A 19300-nucleotide genomic window follows, 5' to 3' on the forward strand; every position below is an offset into this window, starting at 1 on the left:
CATGGTTGTTTATAAAACATTAGTACTTTGGATATTGGCAGGTTGTTGGGCGTTTTTGAAGACATTTATATAACCAAGGTATTACTGGAACCTGATGCCATTTCATTTGTCTTTTTTGCTGTAGTTTAAGAACACTTCAAAACTGAGGTAGAATATATGTCTGTGGAACCCACAAGCTTTTAAGGACTTTTCAGTATGCTCCAGACAGAGATAGCTGTAGTCTTTATGGAGTTGGATTTTCTGTAGTAGAGCTTGTGTATGAAGTATTTATGGGTAGTTCAGTTTATACAGTGACTTGTTAACTTTTATTAGAGCCTTGAACTGGATAAGGATGTGACTATACAACTGAGAGGTTTGGAGAGGTAGATGGTTGAATTACAGTTTAGCTGATAGCTAGCATGTTCTTTTGATTCACAAATTCATTAGTATCTCTTCTGCTGTATTGATTGCTTAAGTGTACAGCAGCTTTCAACCTCATTGTATAACAACCTCAGTTTCTTACTGTGGCACCTTTTTTCTGGATATCACACATTCATTTCTTTAACTTCAGCATCCAGTCTCAACTGGCTTGCATGCAGGCAGGCAGCTAGCTCTTTCTTTCTTGACACTTGGGCTGATTGTGCAGCCTATTGTTTTGGTGAAAGGATTTTTTCCAAACACTCTTTTTATAGTCTCTGTTTCATTAGCTGCTGTTCATAATATTTTTGAGTCTCTGTTTATTTTATCTCCATGTGCAATCATTTTGCCAATTAAAAAAAACCCAAACCTGTTGTTTCTGCTTGCTTTTTCTCAGGGTTTGTCTTCCTTTTGGGGCAAAGAAATTATAGTTAGTTATGGTCTTAGATGTAAAGGTGGAATTGCTGATTAGGCTTCTCAGACATCACAGTATCTTAGAAAGTGACACACTTCACAGCATGTGTTTAATTGTGCTGTGCCACAGGGAAGTACAGTGCAGTAGGCACAAGCATTACCTGCAGAAATGCTTTTACAAAAATGTCAAAAATACAGAATAGTAAATTAGGCTGTTAAAACAGACACAATGGGGACGTGTTATATAAATGAAATAGAGAGGTAGTTGGGAGGAGCTCAGAACATGAGCATATTTTTACATCCATGCTTCAACATGGAACCTGCTTCAATTTTTGGTGCTTCATACTTTCCAGGCTGTTCTCTGATACTGCCTTCTACAGATCTTGCTTATTTGAAAAAAGGTTCCAAATTACAAACCAACCGAAACCACAGAAACAGAGCACCTCACCCTCTCAAAAAAAAGCCAACAAAAATATAACAAAAAAACCCCCTCAAACACAAACCCCCAAATGCTTGTGAATCACTTTTGACGAAATACTGAATTCTGCTGCTTCGTTTACTTCTTTTTTTTTTTTTTTATTACTTCTTTAGTGATACTGGTTCCTGACTTTGATCTGCATTGCTAGACAAAATCTAGTGTCAACAGAATCTTCAGTCTTTTATGAAATACTTTCTTTTTCTTGTATTAATTCATCTAAAAATGCATAACTTTTAAATTTAAAAACTTGATACCCTGCTCACCCTAAATCCTGAAATTGGAGATAGGCTTTCTAGATAGTAGAAATTGCTTCTCTACATACATGCCATCTTTAACATTTCATGTTCTAAAAATAAAAGATTAACATATGTTAATCAGGATTCATAGTTTGGGGTCTCTTCCATGGCCAGGATGCCCAAGATGTGAATGTTTTCTAGACTTCCTTTCCCTCAACCCTAGAATCTCCCTTTTCATTCTAAAGAGCAGCAGATTTTAACCATCATATTAGTCACAGATTTATTCTCAGCGATTTCTTTTTCACAGACTTGGGTCCTGGCCTCTGATTTCTCCATCCGTTGCTCCACATTCACCATGTGCCTGTCTAGTTTCCCAGCTTTTGAGGAGAGGTTCTCTACCTTGCCTTCCATTGAGGACAATGTGTTCTGCATTGCCCTGAATTTCACATGAAGTGACTCCATCAGCTCATGGGGGGATCTGCTCTGCTGCGATGTGGAAAAAGTCGGCGAATCCAGTGAAGATAGACAAGATGACAGCATCATCTCAGGCCAGGGCACAGGAAGGCATGGACTAAAGAAGTTGTTCTTGTCATTCTTATCTTTATTTGGGGCATAATTCTGCTCTAATTTTCAATTGCAGACATCTTAGGTAACTTACTGAGCTCATCACAAACTAAAATGTTTAAGAAATTAAAAAGTGCACAAATTTAGCAGAAATTCTGAATAAAAGCAGTTTTCCACATGAGTTAGGCTCTACCCCTGGTATCTCCACTCACTCATTACACCACTTTCTCTGGTTTGATAGCTACTCATATGTGCACATAGCACCAGGTTTCCTTTCAGTCAGATTGTTGGTGTGTAAGTTGTTAGCACTGTGGAATATAATTAGGCATTGTGGCACTCTATATTCATTGTGGGACTATAATAAAATCCCATTTGTTATATTACAAAGGTGTTTGGTATTAAATGGACTACAGTAATGAAAAAGAGCTGTGTAGTGGATTTAATTTTAAATAAATAGAAGCATTTTATCTATATGATACTTTGTTGTTTTGAATCTGATGGGAGTTTGGGCAGGCATAGTAGTTTTTGCATCTAGTGATTTTTTTCAAGCTGTTTCATTTTTAGAGTATAGCATATATTTCAAGGTTTGCATACTATGAAAACCCAAATAGAACTAGAAATCTTTTGCTTGTTTCCATTATTCAGTGTCATGGAATTGTGTCAAGTACCTAGTACCCAGTGGGCCTGGAGGATCCCTTAAAGTTTATGTAAGAATATGTAGTAAAGTTTTATAGAATGAGGGAAGGTCTGTCTCGTTTCAGGTGTGAGGTGGCATTACTTATAATAGTATCATTTTGATCCAAGATAGGTTTGTGGTGATACTTGAAAGAAATTGACACATCCTAATAAGTGATTATTAATAAGTAAAAGCAGAAGTTATTTCAGTTAATATCCCCATAAGAGTGTTAAAGAAAATAGAAGTTTCTAGCTAGTATTTTTTATTTCAACTAATTATCATTCCTGGTTTTTACTTCTTAAAAATCACTTTCTGGTATCTAGACTATTAGAAAAATAGTTTCAAGTATGATATGAAGTGGATTTATATTCTATTTATATTTATATTATGAAATTTCAGTGTTTTGATATCAGGGGTGCATTTTGTAAAAAGGAACATTGCTAAGTGTCTTCTTGTTTAGTTGAGCAGTTGTTAAATAATTTTTAGTGTCTTGTATTTGTTGGCAGGATGTGGTTCTAACATTTAGCCAGATGTGTTTGATCATTTTTATGGTCAGTAAAGCTAAGATCATTCTTATTTTACAGTACAGTATATGTAGTCACCCATGAGCTGCTGTCTAGTAATTTTGGGGGAAACACCATTTTTCTATTAATATTCTTCTCAGTAGTGTATGCAGACCTATCCAGAGAGGCAATACTGGGGAAGGGGTCTGGATTTTTTTCTGGACCACAATATGTATCAATATTATTAAGAACGTCTTTGTCAAAAGATAAAAGTATAGAAATTGTATAAAATAAAGTCCATCATTTTTATTTTATTGGCATTCATTCTGTTGAACTCTTAGGAAGAATAACGTGGACAAAATTTTTTTTTTTACAGAAATTAGAGTACCTGATCAGTTGGACTCATCAGTCTGGGAGCGTACGGATTCCACACATGTGAACGGAGCTGACTCTGATCTCACTGTCCTGTCCATGGCTGAAATAGCTTCTTGTAGTTATGAAGCCAGGTAGGTGTAAGTTACCCAGTAGTCTGCTTGAAAATCCCATACAGACAGACATAAGATGTCCAAAAATAGGGGTTATTAGTGTCTTTCAATTTATCTAGAGAAAAAGTTTCTGTTCAAAAGTTGGAATTATATAGGTTGTTAGAATTTAACAGAAACTCTTCCCTTTGGATGCTGCTGCTTGGTAGGTGCTGCTCAGAAGCTCTCAACCCATCCTATGTATAAGTTGAAATAAAGCCTGTGAAGAAAAACCTTGTGCCTTTCACTGTGATGCTCTTGAATTCATGTTATCATCATGTCTTTGTATCAAAGTTGCAGTATTCTGTAGAACTAATAACACATTCAGAAGGTTTTATTTCAAACCAAAAGTGTGACTATTAAAACCATTTTTGGAAAGACTCTGCTGACCATCTCCAATGACCTAACTTACAAAGGTTTAGAATATGAAACAACTTTTATAAATATAAGCACAGTGTCCAAAATACAGGGGGTTTTCCCTGATGGAAATAGTACTCCAGACATTATTCCTTGGTTGGAAGCTTTCTTAGGCTTGCTGGGATAGACAGGCTTCTATTTGTATCTCAGACTTTGTTAGCAGGAGCCTAATTATGTAGGCTTGCACCTTGGAATATAAGATCTCTCTGCCTTAGTCACTGTGGTATATGTGTGGTTTTAATTGGAAGCAGAAGATAGCGAGTGTGCTTTCTGGAACCTTTGTCTTTAGCAGTTTCTTAAAGGCAAATTTCTCATGTTCCATGGCTTAGTAATAATACACAACTAATTCAAGTACTCTAGTTGCAGTTATTTTTTTAACTTTTTAAATTTTTACCTGTTGACTGAGTTCATATTCCCATTTTTGTTGGGAAAGATAAATAATTAAATTGAAAGTATTCCTAGTTAATTTGTGGAAAAGTTTGCGCTGTGTTTACTTGGGATTTATTTATTATTTAATTTTAGGCAAGTTGGCATAAAGAATGGAATGTTTTTTGGCCAAGCAAAAAAGTTGTGTCCAAATCTTCAAGCAGTTTCATATGATTTTGATGCATACAAAGAAGTTGCACGGACAGTATATGAAATACTAGCAAGGTAATGTTTGCATGGTCTTCATTATAAGGTTATCAAACATATTTTGTTTGCCACTACTGACTGCTATTTTTCATTTTGTATTTTCATCTCCCCCTCTTCAGCTTCAGTGAAGCTATTCCTGTTTGAGGTCTTCCTTTGTAGTATTTTTGTTACTTTGAGCACCATGCTTCTGAGCCTTCTTTTATCCTGAAGCCACGTGCTATAAACAATCAACATCTGACTTCCAAATGAGTCACTGTTAATTTTTTTTTACTCATTCACATAGTGAGAAGCAGGTCCCTGCTTAGAAGGGAGATCCTTCCAAGAGATGTTTTTTGAGTAATTGAAGAATGGATTATTAGAGTAACATCTATTAGAAACTGCTTTCTGGTTTAAAATGCACTTGAAATAAAACTGGAAATTTGTTATTGTCAATGAAAAACAATTATTCCACTCCCTCTCCAGCTGTTCCATTAAAATCAGGATGCATATTCAAATTAGTCCTACATTAGTAATATTACTGTCATTTGCTGTTTTAGCATTTTTAATATCCAAGTGATGTGTCATACAAAATAGGCCGGGAAATGCCGCCCCAAAAAGAAGCCTTTATTTGCTACATATTTGTTTTAACAGATGGTGAGCTGTTGCTGGTGTTTCACCTGCTTTACTTTGTGTTGATAGCTATACCCATAACATCGAAGCAGTCAGTTGTGATGAAGCACTAGTAGATATCACTGAAATCCTCACAGAGACCAGACTGACTCCTGATGAATTTGCAAACGCTATCCGCGCTGAAATCAAAGACCAAACTAAATGCACAGCTTCTGTTGGGATGGGTAAGTAACTTCATTTCTGTCTACAAGCAGAGACTGCTTTTGTTAATGGATCAAAGTGTCTAAGTTTGCTGAAACTTCTAAGTGTTTGTGGAATATTTTACCATTTACGTTAAATTAGTGTGAATAAAAATGCAAGAAAATTTTCATAACTGCAAAGTTGTAAGCAAAAATGTATAAAATTTCCATAACAGAGATCACAGGATATTCTGAATTGGAAGGCACCAGCAAGGATCATCAAATCCAACTTTTAAGTCAACAGCCCATCCAGCTGTCACTTCTTTATCTGAACACTATGCTAAAATTCCACTCTTGCATTCATTTTTATGAAGTACTTCCAGTAAAATAGAAAAGTTTCCAGTAAATAGAAAAAGGACACAGATTGTGTTCCTTAATGGAGATAGCAGCAAGAGTTTACAGGGTGACATGATCTTGCATAGTTCTTAGAAGATATTGAGGGCAAAGATTTGTGATTTGTTGTAGGTATTGTATATTAAATCACACATTGAAAATACTTCGATTTGTTTCTTCTTGGCTTGTTCCTTTCCCCTTTCTTTTTGTTCCTAATTAATAGTAGAGTTGAGTATCTGTACATACTTGTACTGAGTGTATATAAGTGTATGAAATCCACTTGTGAGACAAGCTGAAGTTCATGACTCCAAGGAGAATTCTTCCCTTATTACCTTTGCAATTGCAGTTAGCACTACAGTTTCACTGCTGTTATAGTAAATAAGTGCTAGCTGGTAATTTGAACGTAGACACTGCAAATATATATGCAGAGATTTCATTAAATTCTTGGTAAAAGTTAAAGAATCTGACCGTACTTTCTGCATTTTTTTTTCTTAAGTGTTGAACTGTGGTATTCTACTTGAGGAGAAGTTACCACAGACACGCTTTAATTTGTTGTTTTTACAGGTTCCAATATTCTGCTGGCCAGAATGGCAACTCGAAAAGCAAAACCAGATGGACAGTATCACTTGAAACCTGAAGAAGTGGATGATTTTATCAGAGGGCAACTTGTTACCAGTCTTCCAGGTACTCCTATCTTCTAGAGGGCATTTTACTTCCTGATATTAAACCAGTTTCAGCTACAAATTTGCTTTCTAGATCAGACAGGATAAGCTGCTATTCCATGTTTATGATCCAAACATGTTTATGATCCAAAATGTGATAGACAGTAAAGGCATATGGCATCCATCTGTATTGAAAACAGGCTTTATTATATTTTTTATTGTTCCAGGAGAATACTTTAAAGGTTTGCAACATAAACATTTCCTGTCATGTAACTGTATATTGTTACTTAGTACACATGGATAGTGTACTGTGACACAGGCAGGGTGCAAGAAGTGCTGAGTAAGCCCTCATTTATGCTTTCAGTGATCAGCTGACTTCAGCCTGCATGTATAAACATACATTCAGTGTTAAATATAAAAAATAGTATCTTTGTCTGTTGAAGATTAAAAAAGGCGGGAGGGGCAGTAAAAACAGGCAGCCATAGACACTGAAATATAAGAGTGGTAGAAATAGCATCCATAGACAGGTGCAGGTTTGCCAGAAATTCTCATTATGTAACCCTTAGTCGTCAAACACTATTTACAGCACAGCTGTGCTGTAATTTCTCTTTGGCATAACTTACAGGAGATATTTTTCCTCCACAATATTACTCATGTAGTACTGTGCTTTGACTTTAACGTTTTAAAGTTTTCAGAATTCACTTGCATGTTCATAGTAAAAGCATTTTAGTGTTTGTGTTAGTAATACCCCCTCAACAGAGAAACATTATCAGGAATAGAATCTGATTACCTAAGATTTCCAATTTTTGCTGACTTTGGTGGTGTGAACTCATAGGATTAATATTTTCTGGAAGCAACAGGCCACCTCTCCAAAACTCAGAAATATACTTCAGTTTATCACACTTACATATGTGCCGTTGCCATGGATACCTACAATTTCCAGTGCTTGGTAATTCAAAGCACAAGTGATACAGGTATGCTATCACTTCTACCTGAAATATTATTTTTCTACCTAGGAAGCAGTGTAACAATGGTCAAAATATTTGTTGGTTTTCATTAGATTAGATCACATGTACATGAGGGGAAAACATATTACTTGTTGGACACTTGTTTTGGACTGAGTTGTTGGGGGGATTCAGAATGATATAATCTGTAACAGGCAGACAGTTTCCAAGCATGATTCATTCATGTTTTACCCAAAAATAAACAAACATGCTGTAGTGTGACATTTTAAACAAAATATGTGAAACAGATTAAAGATACACTGGTGGTGACAGCAAAAGTTTCCATTTAAACCGTGTTTTATGTAGCAGAATTTATTTTACATATATTTATTTGTTACTTTGATAAGACTTAATATAGGTTTAAAAATAAGAATTTTATGTAATCAGTACCTAACTGGCTTTGCATTGTATAAGGTTAACAGAACTAATTGCTTTGTTGTTAGGAGTTGGCAGGACAATGGAATCTAAGCTGGCTTCTTTGGGAATTAAAACCTGTGGAGATCTGCAGTGTGCTTCAATGTCAAAACTACAAAAAGAATTTGGTCCAAAAACAGGACAAATGCTTTACAGATTTTGTCGAGGTTTGGATGACCGACCTGTTCGTACAGAAAAAGAAAGAAAATCTGTTTCAGCAGAAATCAACTATGGAATAAGGTTTACACAGGTAAATTAAATTTGCTTCTTTTTTCCAGTGACTTCTTTCAGCTGTAGAACAATCTTCTCATATTCTGATTATTTTCACTTACACTTTGATCTGTTAGAGCACCATCTTAGCCACGAAATAGAAATGAGGAAAATGAAGAAGTAGGAGACCAAACGATAAAATGGGAGGAGAGACTGCAAAAGTATTGGACTGAAAAGAAGCTTGCTCAAAATTAGCTGGCTATTCTGCATTCGTTATACAAGTCTGGTACAGAAAAAGAGAACTGCAGTAGGTTTGTCAGCACCTAGCATTCTCTTTCATTTAAATGCTGATTATTCAAAGATGCCAGTGCCTGAAACTATCACCAGCTGCTCCCGTGCAAAATTTCTATGAGATTTTTTTTTTTGCAATTACTTTTTATTTGGGGAGGGGGGGGAGCATTATTAACAAAATTATTACTCAGCACTTAAGTATTTATAGAAATGATAGGGAAAAAAAGGAGTTTGAGAGAAGTTTGACAGTGTTGTGTAGTCCAGACCTTTGCTCAAAGCAGGGGAAGCTAATAAATCAGATCAGTTGCTCAGCACTTTGTCCAGTCTGGCATCAGAAATCTCCAGGAATGAAGACTGCAAACTTCTCTGAGCAACATGTTCCACTGCTTGACTTTCCTCATGGTGAAAAAGATTTTAAATCCTGTGCTCTTCATGTTCTAGGTTTGTGCTTAGACTTGAAATTCTATGTTGGGGTTTCTACATACATTTTTAAAAGACTTTTTTCCACATTAGGACAGGAATCTACCATTTTGCCTAAATTAAGTGACCTACAGTGAAAACAAACCACTTGAAGTTAAATGAGACAATTGCTTGTGAGTCAGCTTGCTCTTTTCAGTTTGCACAATCTGGATTGTATTAACATTTAATGGTTTACTTCCAGAATTTGAAAAGTAGTAATTATCTAAACAGGTTGTTTTCCCCCTTCAGCCTAAGGAAGCAGAAGCTTTCCTTCTGAGCCTCTCAGAAGAAATCCAGCGTAGACTTGAAGCTGCTGGTATGAAGGGCAAACGATTGACCCTTAAAATTATGGTCAGAAAGGCTGGAGCACCTGTAGAGCCTGCAAAGTATGGAGGCCATGGAATCTGTGATAATATTGCCAGGTAAGTACTAGGCATGAGCACACTTCTGCAGGATCTAAAATTTATAGGAAGACAAGACAGAAATTTCCAACTGCCTGGTACTTCTTTGTCTATGTATAAAACTTGCACCAAAATAAGTAGAGTATTATTATCAAAACTCTTCTGTGTTTGGGTTGTACATTTGATTTGTACATTTGTGGTGGTTATTAGTAATACATATATGCTTATGTGTTGTTGGTGTACCTTTCTCCAGCTTGCACAGTATTGGAGATGAGAGTTCTCTTAGAGTATTTGAAGAAGACATATTTATGTTCTGCACTGTGACACACATGCAGCAGCATTGATTTCTTTCAGTAACCAGCCTCCTATTACTTTGTTACTCCAATTCTTTGTTCCTTATTGATAAACTGGATGATGTTGACTAAATATTTTTTAATCTGAATATTATTTATGTACTTGCATGCTAAAACCACAGGGATATAATCTTCAGGCACTTCTTTATCAAAGCAGTTGTTCTTCAGTACAGGATGATCCTGGCTTTTGAGAGACGAGAGGTCTTTCTACTTTTCCTTCCATCTCAGGTGTTTGTAACAGACTAATCCCTCCTGAACTGGAGGGTCATTTGGTGAGTGTTGCTGGTAACAAAAGAGGTGCTGGAGTTCACAGATCAGAGAATTTGCTGATTTGGAAAGGACCCACAGGGATCAAGTCCAGGTGCTGTCCCTGCATAGCACCAGCCATGTGCCCAGGAGTTCTTTAAGGGTTAGAGTTCAGTAGTAAGACTTGCATGCATAGAGCCTGTCATGCTTGTGGTCTTGTTACATAGAATTCAGCACTAATAAAAGCTGAAACGACAAAATTCATGTTTCACTGTAAGAAGCTGTCGCTTTCTAGAATTGGTATATATAGCAAGAAGAAAATCCCTCAGTCTATACTCTTGTCTTCTGGCTATCCTGCATTCTTTGACCTGAAGATTTATTCTTAACAGCCTAAGAACATATCTTAGTATCGAGTGTGCATTGAGATAGAGCTTTATTCCTCCCATATTTTAGCTATTGTCAGAATGCTTTTTTGTGAACATATCAATGCTTTGGACCCGTTTTCTGTGGTCAGGCATAGTAATGTACGTATGCCCTGAAATTTCCCTAATTTATGAAGTCTTCAGTAAGGTCAGGGGGCATCCAAGAATGGAAAATTGTTCCCACATTGCTAAAGCAGTTCAGATGCCAGGGTTTTGTTTGGTGGTGTCTCTGTTTCTGCCTCTGGCATTCCAGTGACCTTGTCAACCCCAGTCAATCCAGGTTATGCTGTAGGTGGTGTATTTTTGTCTTTGTTAGAGCATTTCTATTCAGCCCAGTAAAAAGCTTTTTAGCAGTGGAAGGGTGAACTCCAAAAGTTCAGTCCAAGCAAATGGATTAGAATCTCAGTGTGGTGTTCCCCCAAGTGACCTGTTTCTCTCTTCAGTTGTAGATTTTTTTCTGTAGCTATAGCTCACGACTCATTTCTTGCTCCTTTACATCCCAGTTGAATGGCTTGCTATGCTTTCTCATCCTACAGGTCAAGATCCCCTAGGATGATAACCATAGTACTACAAAGGATTCAGACTTGCAGACACACTTAAAATCAAACTCAGCTTTTGAGATTAAATGGTATTTTTCCTGCATCTCTGAAACACAGTCACGATAGTTCAGGACAGACCTTTTTAAAATGTTTTTCTGAAATGTTGTGTTCCTTTAGTGACATTGATCTCCTTTTTCTTAAGAATACTAACATGTAAAGCTTAAGGAGATCTTCATATTGTTCACAGTCTGAGCACTTGGCTGTTCATGGTGGTATCTGACAGATTCAAAAGCAGAGTAACACCATCAAAGTATTTAGTAGGCTGTCAGGATGGCACCCTCTCAAAACACCAAACTTCATTTTCATTTCACCCACTCTATCAGAGCTAAAACTGTGTCAGTTTTTTCAGTGAGAAGACTTTACATCACTCACATGCATTTCATGAGCCACTTGAAATTTTGTCAAAGGTTAGGCCATTGGAGAATCCAGAGCTATCCAAGCACTGCTGCTGCCCTGCCATACTCTCAAGTGGTAATCTGTAAAACTCACAGCCACATTGTTTTGTGAGTCTGTTGCAAAAAATTGCCCATAGCTTAAGATAATTTGGAATGCTTTTTAAACTTAATTGCTTTAATTTGAATTCCTTGTTGCTTGTTGTAATCCACATGCACATGCCTACATCTGCTTCCCCTCTGAGTTCCTTTTGAAACTCTTGCTGTAGACAATTGGCAACTGAAATAATAATGAGCAAACTTTGTGAACCAAGCTTGAGTGAAAGACAAAAATCCAGGAGTGTGTTTTTGTGCAAACTGTAAACTTCTTGTGAAACTTTGTCTGGCTTCAATTGATTGCATATATATATATATATATATATATATATATATATATATATATATATATGTACATTAAATTTGACCTTTTAATGTGCACTGAGGATGTTCAGTTAATAAGTATTCTGCTTTTCTTACTTTTTCTGTAGATAATGCTTAGTTTTAACTACCTTTAAAAAGAACCCACTAAACAAATAAAAAGTGTTCAGTTTATATATGCCAAAAAATTATGATCTGTCTTCCTTTCAGGTCCTCTCTGGAATAAATATAGAATTTTTGTCTTCAGGATTTGTGAAACAGTTTCCTTTGTAACCATACTTGTTTATTCTTTTTAGGACTGTGACTCTAGACCATGCAACAGACAGTGCAAAAGTAATTGGGAAGGAAACTCTGAACATGTTTCACACAATGAAGCTGAACATATCCGATATGCGAGGGGTGAGTTCACGGGAAAAATGAAATTCATTCTCTTTATCAGCCTATTTCTGTCCTTCGTGGATTTTCAGTTCCCCATGGTAGATGATAACCAAACTGATTCAAAAGTGTAGGTAATACAAAGCTTATGCAAATTAGTGTATGCTACATTTTCTAACCTTTGAAAAACATGGTTACAAAGCCATAAATGTAAAAATATTAATTTTTTTTTGTGGTATAAATTAATGCACAACTTAAAACATCCTGAGATGATGAAGTAAGACTGTCTCTTCTACAGTTTTATCAGCATGTGTAAGTTTTATTTTGTCTTGGAATTTTCTGTAAACTTTTGCCATACATTAATTGTGTAACTAATATAAACTAATATATAACTGTTTTTAATGCAAATCAAAGATAGAGATAAAAGGAGTTTTATTCTAGACTGCAGGTCTTAGAGCAAGAAAAGTTACCAGCCCATGTTTTGGCTTTTGTGTGAAGGTGGTTTTCTGGCTCTTTTGATTCATGGCTTATTTTAGAACTCCTGCTCCATCTCAGGGGTTTTGTCATTGAAGTGTGACCCCCACAATGCTGCTATTTTGACATCAGCCATTTGTTACAATAGAACACAGAGGATTTCTAAAACAAATCTGCATTAATTCATCATTTGGATGTGGAAGTAGGATTTTGATTCACAATGTTGCCTTGCAAAGTCAGCTCCCTGGCTTGGAGTTGAGGAAATATTTAATTTAAATGTTATATCCCATTATTGAAACTAAGAAGCTATTAATAAACAAAATCTTTACTATGTAATTATAGAAGAAAACCTGATGGAAATACATACAGTGGCTCCTTCATGCTTTCTGAGTCCCATATACGACTTTTTCTAAGTGTCAGGTTTTCTTCTTTAAAATTATGGAGGACTGGCAATAAACTCATACACTGCACCAGTGCATTCTTATTAGTCATGTTTTGAACCACTACTGATTTGGTATTTAAAAGTTAAATGAAAATCTAGGATGTCTTGAAAAATGAGGAACACCTCATCTAAAAAAGACTACTTCTACCAAAGTACTTTCATCCATCAAGACTTTGCAAAAACAATGTTTACAAGTGAAACAATAGGATTTTTCTCATTTGTAGACTGAAGTGTTGCATTTAGTATAGATTGTCCTTGGGGAAAAGCATTGCTGTGTAGCCAGATTTAATACTAACCACATTCTTGTCAGTATTTCTGTATTTGTTAATGTCTAAGAAATTTCATAAAAAACACATTGATTCATGATCCTGTTGACAGCAGTTTTTATATCAGAGAAGTTCAGATGGTAGTACCTTTGTAATTTCTTAGTTGTTGGATTGTGGTGGGTAATCCTGGGATTTTTTCGGGATGTTTTTAGTGGCTGTTTATATGTATTTCAATACATTTTTGTTTGTCCCCCCCCTCTACCCACAACAGGCAGTAAATTCCAAAGAGAGGAATTTTATTATGATATAATTACATATTTTAAAATAATTTTCTTTACTTTAAACTTCATTAAATGAATGAATTTATGTTTTGGATTTAGGTTGGAATTCAGGTACAGCAGCTAGTTCCCATCAGTAAAACAACTTCAGCTCACTCAACAGTACAATCTGGACATTTACCTGGTGGATCACATTCAGTTATTGATCTTTTTCACGTTCAGAAAGCAAAAAAGCACTCAGAAGAAGAACCTAAGGAAGGTCAGTAAGCTTTGCACTTGGCATGTGTGATAGTGATCAGTTCTGAAGGACCCTCACATAGATCACCTTTTGGAATACTTATTCAATATTATAGCAGTGTAAATTATGCAACATAAAATTTCTGAGAGTGGAGTTTGCTGCTGCAATGAAAATGCTACTAATAAAACTTTGTATAGGATTAGTCCAATTAGAGGTTTTTTTGTTAAGCTTTTTAGTTAATAGTAATAGAGGATACTTTGAAATAAAAAGTGTTATGATGGTGCTACATATTGCATGAACTCTTCAAATAATGCTAGAAAATACCTTTTACTGTGTCTTGAATCTTCAGAGTATTTTTAACTATCAGATGATCACTCTGTATTTTGTTTCCATATGTATAGTATTTGTGGCTGCTATGGACCTTGAAATATCTTCTAATTCAAGAGCTTGCACTTTCCTTCCATCTCGTGGTACCAATGTCACACCTGGTCTCAATTCTAATGCCAACAACACCGAGTTTGCTGTCAAGTGGAATGGTGTGCATTCTCCTATCAGTGTAAAATCCAGGCTCAATTTGAGTATTGAGGTTCCATCTGCTTCCCAGGTAAACCTGAGAATATGAAACATCTGCAGGATATTGTAATAACTCAGGATTATCTGTCTTATTTGGACAGACCCAAAAGGAGCTCTTTTTAAATAAAAAGAGTTCTAGTAAAGTATAGTGCACAGTAAATAACTGTTATTGATGCAAAAATATTTTGCCTTAATAAAATAAATAATGTTGAAGTTAGGATGGACACTTAACATTTGTACAGGATACCACTATTTAGATGAGAGGAGGACAGTCTTTATTTAAGCAGAATATTTCTGTGGGATTTGGGGAATTTTTTTTAGGTGTGTTTTAACAAAGGGACAGCCTTCATTATTTCTGCCCCATATGCTGTTCAACTAGACTCTGTTAGAAGGGTCTGCTATGAGACAGCTGCACAGATTTCTGCAGGTATTTTAGATATAAGCAGACTTACTTGCTCTTCTGTAAAAATCTGTCATTTAAATGTCTGCCATTTAAATCTGTAAAAGCATTTCTGCAGTTTTTTTAACAGCTTTCTCAAATATTTACCCATTTTAAGAAGCAAATTATGCTTTTGGCAGGAAATGTGTTCCTATAATGCAATAGCCAAGCCAGCTCAGGATCTAAAAGTAACTTAACTGAACAAATGAGAAGCTCTGTACATTCAGATGCTGCCATAAGAGGAATATGTATAGGCAAGTGAAAAATACACTAGCTGTTCAGCAAAGCTCCTACTTTGGTGGCCTTATGGCACAATATCTTTATTTCTGCTTTTAACCATATTATAATATGGAATGTAATAAAAAATTCAGGGCTGGGAAGGAGTGGTAAGAGTTAGTGCCACGCTGCTGTTTGTATACTGTACGAGGAAAGTAACAGCAATCCTGGGTATTTTACACCCAGGATTCCCAGGAAGTTATTGTAGAGTTACATATGCAGCAAATTTGGAATGAGTGAATACAAACAGAGCATGGAAGAGTAACTGAAGTGATTAATACAGACAGCTTTCATTAAAACCTCTTAGTTACCAAGCCATGTAGATTTTCATAGATATTTGTGGTTCTTCTCTGTAAATCCATAATTTCCAAATTTTATTCTTAAAGGTGAAGATAAGCTATTTTAACACAGCTATGAAGTCTTACTCAGCAGAACTTAGAGGCAAACGTTGGCATTTCTCTACATAACTCAAGTTTTACTTGGGAGAATAATGTTGGTGTACATCTGCTTGTCAGCTGTGTTCATTCAGTCACTTGTGCAGCTGCCATTGTACACAGCAGCTCCTGGACACTGAGGGGCTGTCTCAGTTGTTTCAAGTGAATAACTGAGAGCAAGGAAAAGCTTTATTTCATCATCCAGCTCTGGCAAGTCTGACAGTATGCAAGCATACATAATACCAGTAAAGTAAATCAGTGACGTGCACCCTAGAACTGTATAAAGAAATAAATTAATTGCTTACTGTTTTGCTGGTCATCAGTTTAGTATTCATATCAACCTGTTGCCTGTATAATTTGAACTCAGAATTCAGACTACTTTGTCATTAGGTAGCTGGAGAGGAAACCCTCTCTATGGTTTTTGGTAAGAAGACTGATCCTTGTGAAAAGATAAAACTGAGCATTCCTATTTACTGAGCTGCTTAGTCTTAAATGATATTTTACTCCTTCAGAGTGTAGCTCTCAGGTTCCTAAGGATGTTTGCATACACAGGGTAATATATAGCAGGTTTTGTAAAATTCAGGAACTGTATAACTAATGTTCTGACTAAAATAGCTCTGTTACCTATTCCTTAGAAAAATCTAAAAGCTTTTATGTACTTGCAGCTAGATAAGTCTGTGCTAGAAGCTCTGCCACCTGATCTGCGAGAGCAAGTAGAGCAAATATGCACCATTCAGCAAGGAGAGAGTTGTGGAGAGAGCAAAAAAGAGCCAATAAATGGATGCAACACTGCACTTCTGTCACAACCAGTTGGAACTGTGCTTTTACAAATACCAGAGCTCCAAGAACCAAATACCAATATGGGAATCAATGTCATAGCCTTGCCAGCTTTCTCACAGGTAGGATGTTTGCATGGCATCAATAAACAATTACTTTGCATCTCTAGGAAGTTAGAAGCTCTTTCTTGAGACAGCATTAACTGGAACCTGTGACTTCCCACAATCAAACCTTCATGGTCCTTTAATGTCTTATAAAAGTCTGGTTTTAAATGTTACATCATCTGTCAGAAACGTTGTATGGTAATACTTACTGAAGATTATTGTCATCAGTCTGCCCATGTTTTTGCTGTTGTTTAATGTCAAGCCCCACCCCCCATATATGGTCTGCTTTGCAATCCAGTCTGTAAATAGCTTTTTCTCTGTATTGCAGCTGAGTTATATTGAGCCATAAGTTTTGAAGCAGCCCTGAAATCTGCTAAGTCACAGGAGGCTTTAAGTGTTTGTTCTGATGGGGTACAGCCAGCTTCTGCTTGCTTCTTCTGCAGATGTGTTTGTTTGTATCCCATTCCTGAGAGAAGGGCAGTCATGGCTAAAGGTTGTGCCTATCTCCATAGTTTTTAAATACATAGCATGTCCAGGATGAGAAAAGAACAGAGATGTTTGTCAAAATAGGAACCTGAAAGGGCAGCAGGGAGCAGTAAGGATGCTTCTAATGCTAGTGTGCTCTTCAGTCCAAGAAGCTGCTGAAAAATGTAGTTGAAAAATTAGAAAAAAAAATTAAAAATCAAAGATTGGGTTACCCAGAGATACATTGTCTTGCATTGCACCATTTAAAATGGAGCAGTGTATTTCTTTTTCTGTTTCATTGCACCTTTGCTGTTCTCAAATGAAGTAATACCACTTAATCACATTTATAGAGATTTGTTGCTGTTTCTAATGCATAGTGTTGCTTAGCTGACAAAAAAAAAAAAAAAAAACAGAGAAAATAATGTAGAAATTCCACTAAATAGTTAATGCATAATTGGTATTTTAGAAAATGTGTAGTCTATTCTTTTACTAAAATTTCCTCACCTTGATTCAAGTTCATTGGTTCAGAAACAGTTGTGTCAGTTTTTATTCCTGAACTGCAAAGTTTGGTTTCCCCTATGGATTAGTGTGCACATACTATCTCAGTTCTCTCTGCCCCAGCTGTTTGAAATTTTGTAGTTACATCTGTCCATAAGCAAGATGTGTGTTAAATTAGGCTGTGCCAAGTTAAGTGCACCCCTCCACACTTGGCTTGCCACTCAGTACTGTTTTTCAGAGGAAATGGTAACTGCATATGGCTTTCTAGAAAAATTCTCTTTAGTTTGTCAATGCTTTATCTGTCTAATAATTAGGTATTCAAGAATTGATTGTTATTTTTTAAAACAGCATCACTTTTTGAAGTTTTTTTAAAAGGACCTAGTTTGAACTAGTTTTTTGCACTGTTTTTCTGTCTCTATCTACTTATGTATTTTGTGACCCAGTTACTTGATCCAAAAATGCAACTTAGTGGAGCAGCCTTTTTGTTTGAAGATGTAGTTCAGGAAGAATTGAGTGCTTCCTATTTATTTGTCAAGGATATCCATACTATCTATTTGAGAGTGCCTTATGCTCATACTGAAATTTTTTTTCTGAAAGCCATTCAGCTTTCTTTATTGTCAAAAAGAGGACTAATATTTACAATTTTCATTTTCTGAGTTAGGTCCAAGTTTAATACCTAGAATACTGTGGTTGAAAAGCTTCCTGTAGGCTTGGTGGGGAAAAAAAGGGCTAAACCCCATTCATTCATACAGGAGGATTTTTTTCTGTGTTAAAATCAAACAAGAACTTAATTCAAAAATACCATCTTACTCTAAATATAGTTTGACACATTTTTTTCCTCCTAAAGTCTTTGTGGTAGTGTATATGCTATGACTGCGCACAAACATTTAAATCTGCTTTGTGGCCCATGAAGCAGTGAAATGAGTAGTGATAGGTTTTGGGTATAGAAATACTGCCAACCACTCCAAAATGAGTACTTTATCTACATCAGATGTAGATTATGCCCTGCCATCTTTTTATAGCTTAATAAGGTTTGTTTTGCAGCTCTTCATTCCTTTTGTGTGAGCTGTGTTATGATCAGGGGCAAAGCTAATTGGATGACAGGGATTTATTCATTAGAAAACATGTGGAAAATTTCCTTTGTTAGGTAAAGTTCTCCTGTGGAAGGAATCCAGATAGGTTGCATTCCTTTCCATCAGTTGCTGGAGTAATCTTAAAATTTAGAATAGCTGTATATCTCTGTAGCCTGGATCCTGCAGAAGTGTAGAATGCAGAACATAAAGATTACAGATGCCTAGAAATGAGTGACATTTGTAATAATGGTGTTAATTAGTGGTGGCAAGTTTTCATTTAACCCGTACAGTGTCTTCACTTGGTACAGATTCCTCCTAAGGAAATTGATATAAAGGCACATCAGAAATACTGATAACTGCGTGCTGAGGTCACCCATAACTCTGTAAAGGTTCTCCATAATGTGAAAGCTTTCAGATACCTGTATGACAATGTTAGGACATTGTACAAGCAGTTACCTGAAACTCTAGTTATATTGGACAATTCATGTGAATTCAGCTGATGGCTCCTTTAATTGAATTTTTCCATGTTACACTCTGAGAGAGCAGTGATGGGGGAATAACAAAAATGCATCCTGTTCATGTACTGCATTATTTCTGCAATAATTAAGTGGTATACACAAAAACAGTGTCTATTCAGAGCATTCCAAATCCTTGACTCTTAAATGCTTTACCAGAGAGCAGTAAACTTTTTTAAAAAAT

The 19300-nt window shown here is 36.0% G+C and overlaps 1 protein-coding gene across 3 annotated transcripts in view; it reads left to right on the plus strand.

The window, feature by feature from the left end:
• The window catches only part of REV1 (REV1 DNA directed polymerase), a 53670-nt gene that overhangs the window by 28538 nt on the left and 5832 nt on the right, over window positions 1-19300 (plus strand). The window contains exons 1-11 of one of the 3 annotated variants that reach the window (XM_058019199.1): window positions 1853-2088; window positions 3644-3773; window positions 4728-4856; window positions 5517-5671; window positions 6584-6703; window positions 8129-8349; window positions 9309-9481; window positions 12186-12288; window positions 13827-13983; window positions 14364-14566; window positions 16350-16583. In XM_058019199.1, the coding sequence (XP_057875182.1) occupies window positions 2016-2088; window positions 3644-3773; window positions 4728-4856; window positions 5517-5671; window positions 6584-6703; window positions 8129-8349; window positions 9309-9481; window positions 12186-12288; window positions 13827-13983; window positions 14364-14566; window positions 16350-16583 (1698 nt within the window). In that variant the 5' untranslated portion in view covers window positions 1853-2015. The other 2 variants (XM_058019200.1, XM_058019198.1) reach the window with 2 other exon arrangements.

This window comes from Melospiza georgiana, chromosome 2, assembly GCF_028018845.1.
Source record: "Melospiza georgiana isolate bMelGeo1 chromosome 2, bMelGeo1.pri, whole genome shotgun sequence".
In the NCBI taxonomy this organism is placed as follows: Eukaryota; Metazoa; Chordata; class Aves; order Passeriformes; family Passerellidae; genus Melospiza; species Melospiza georgiana.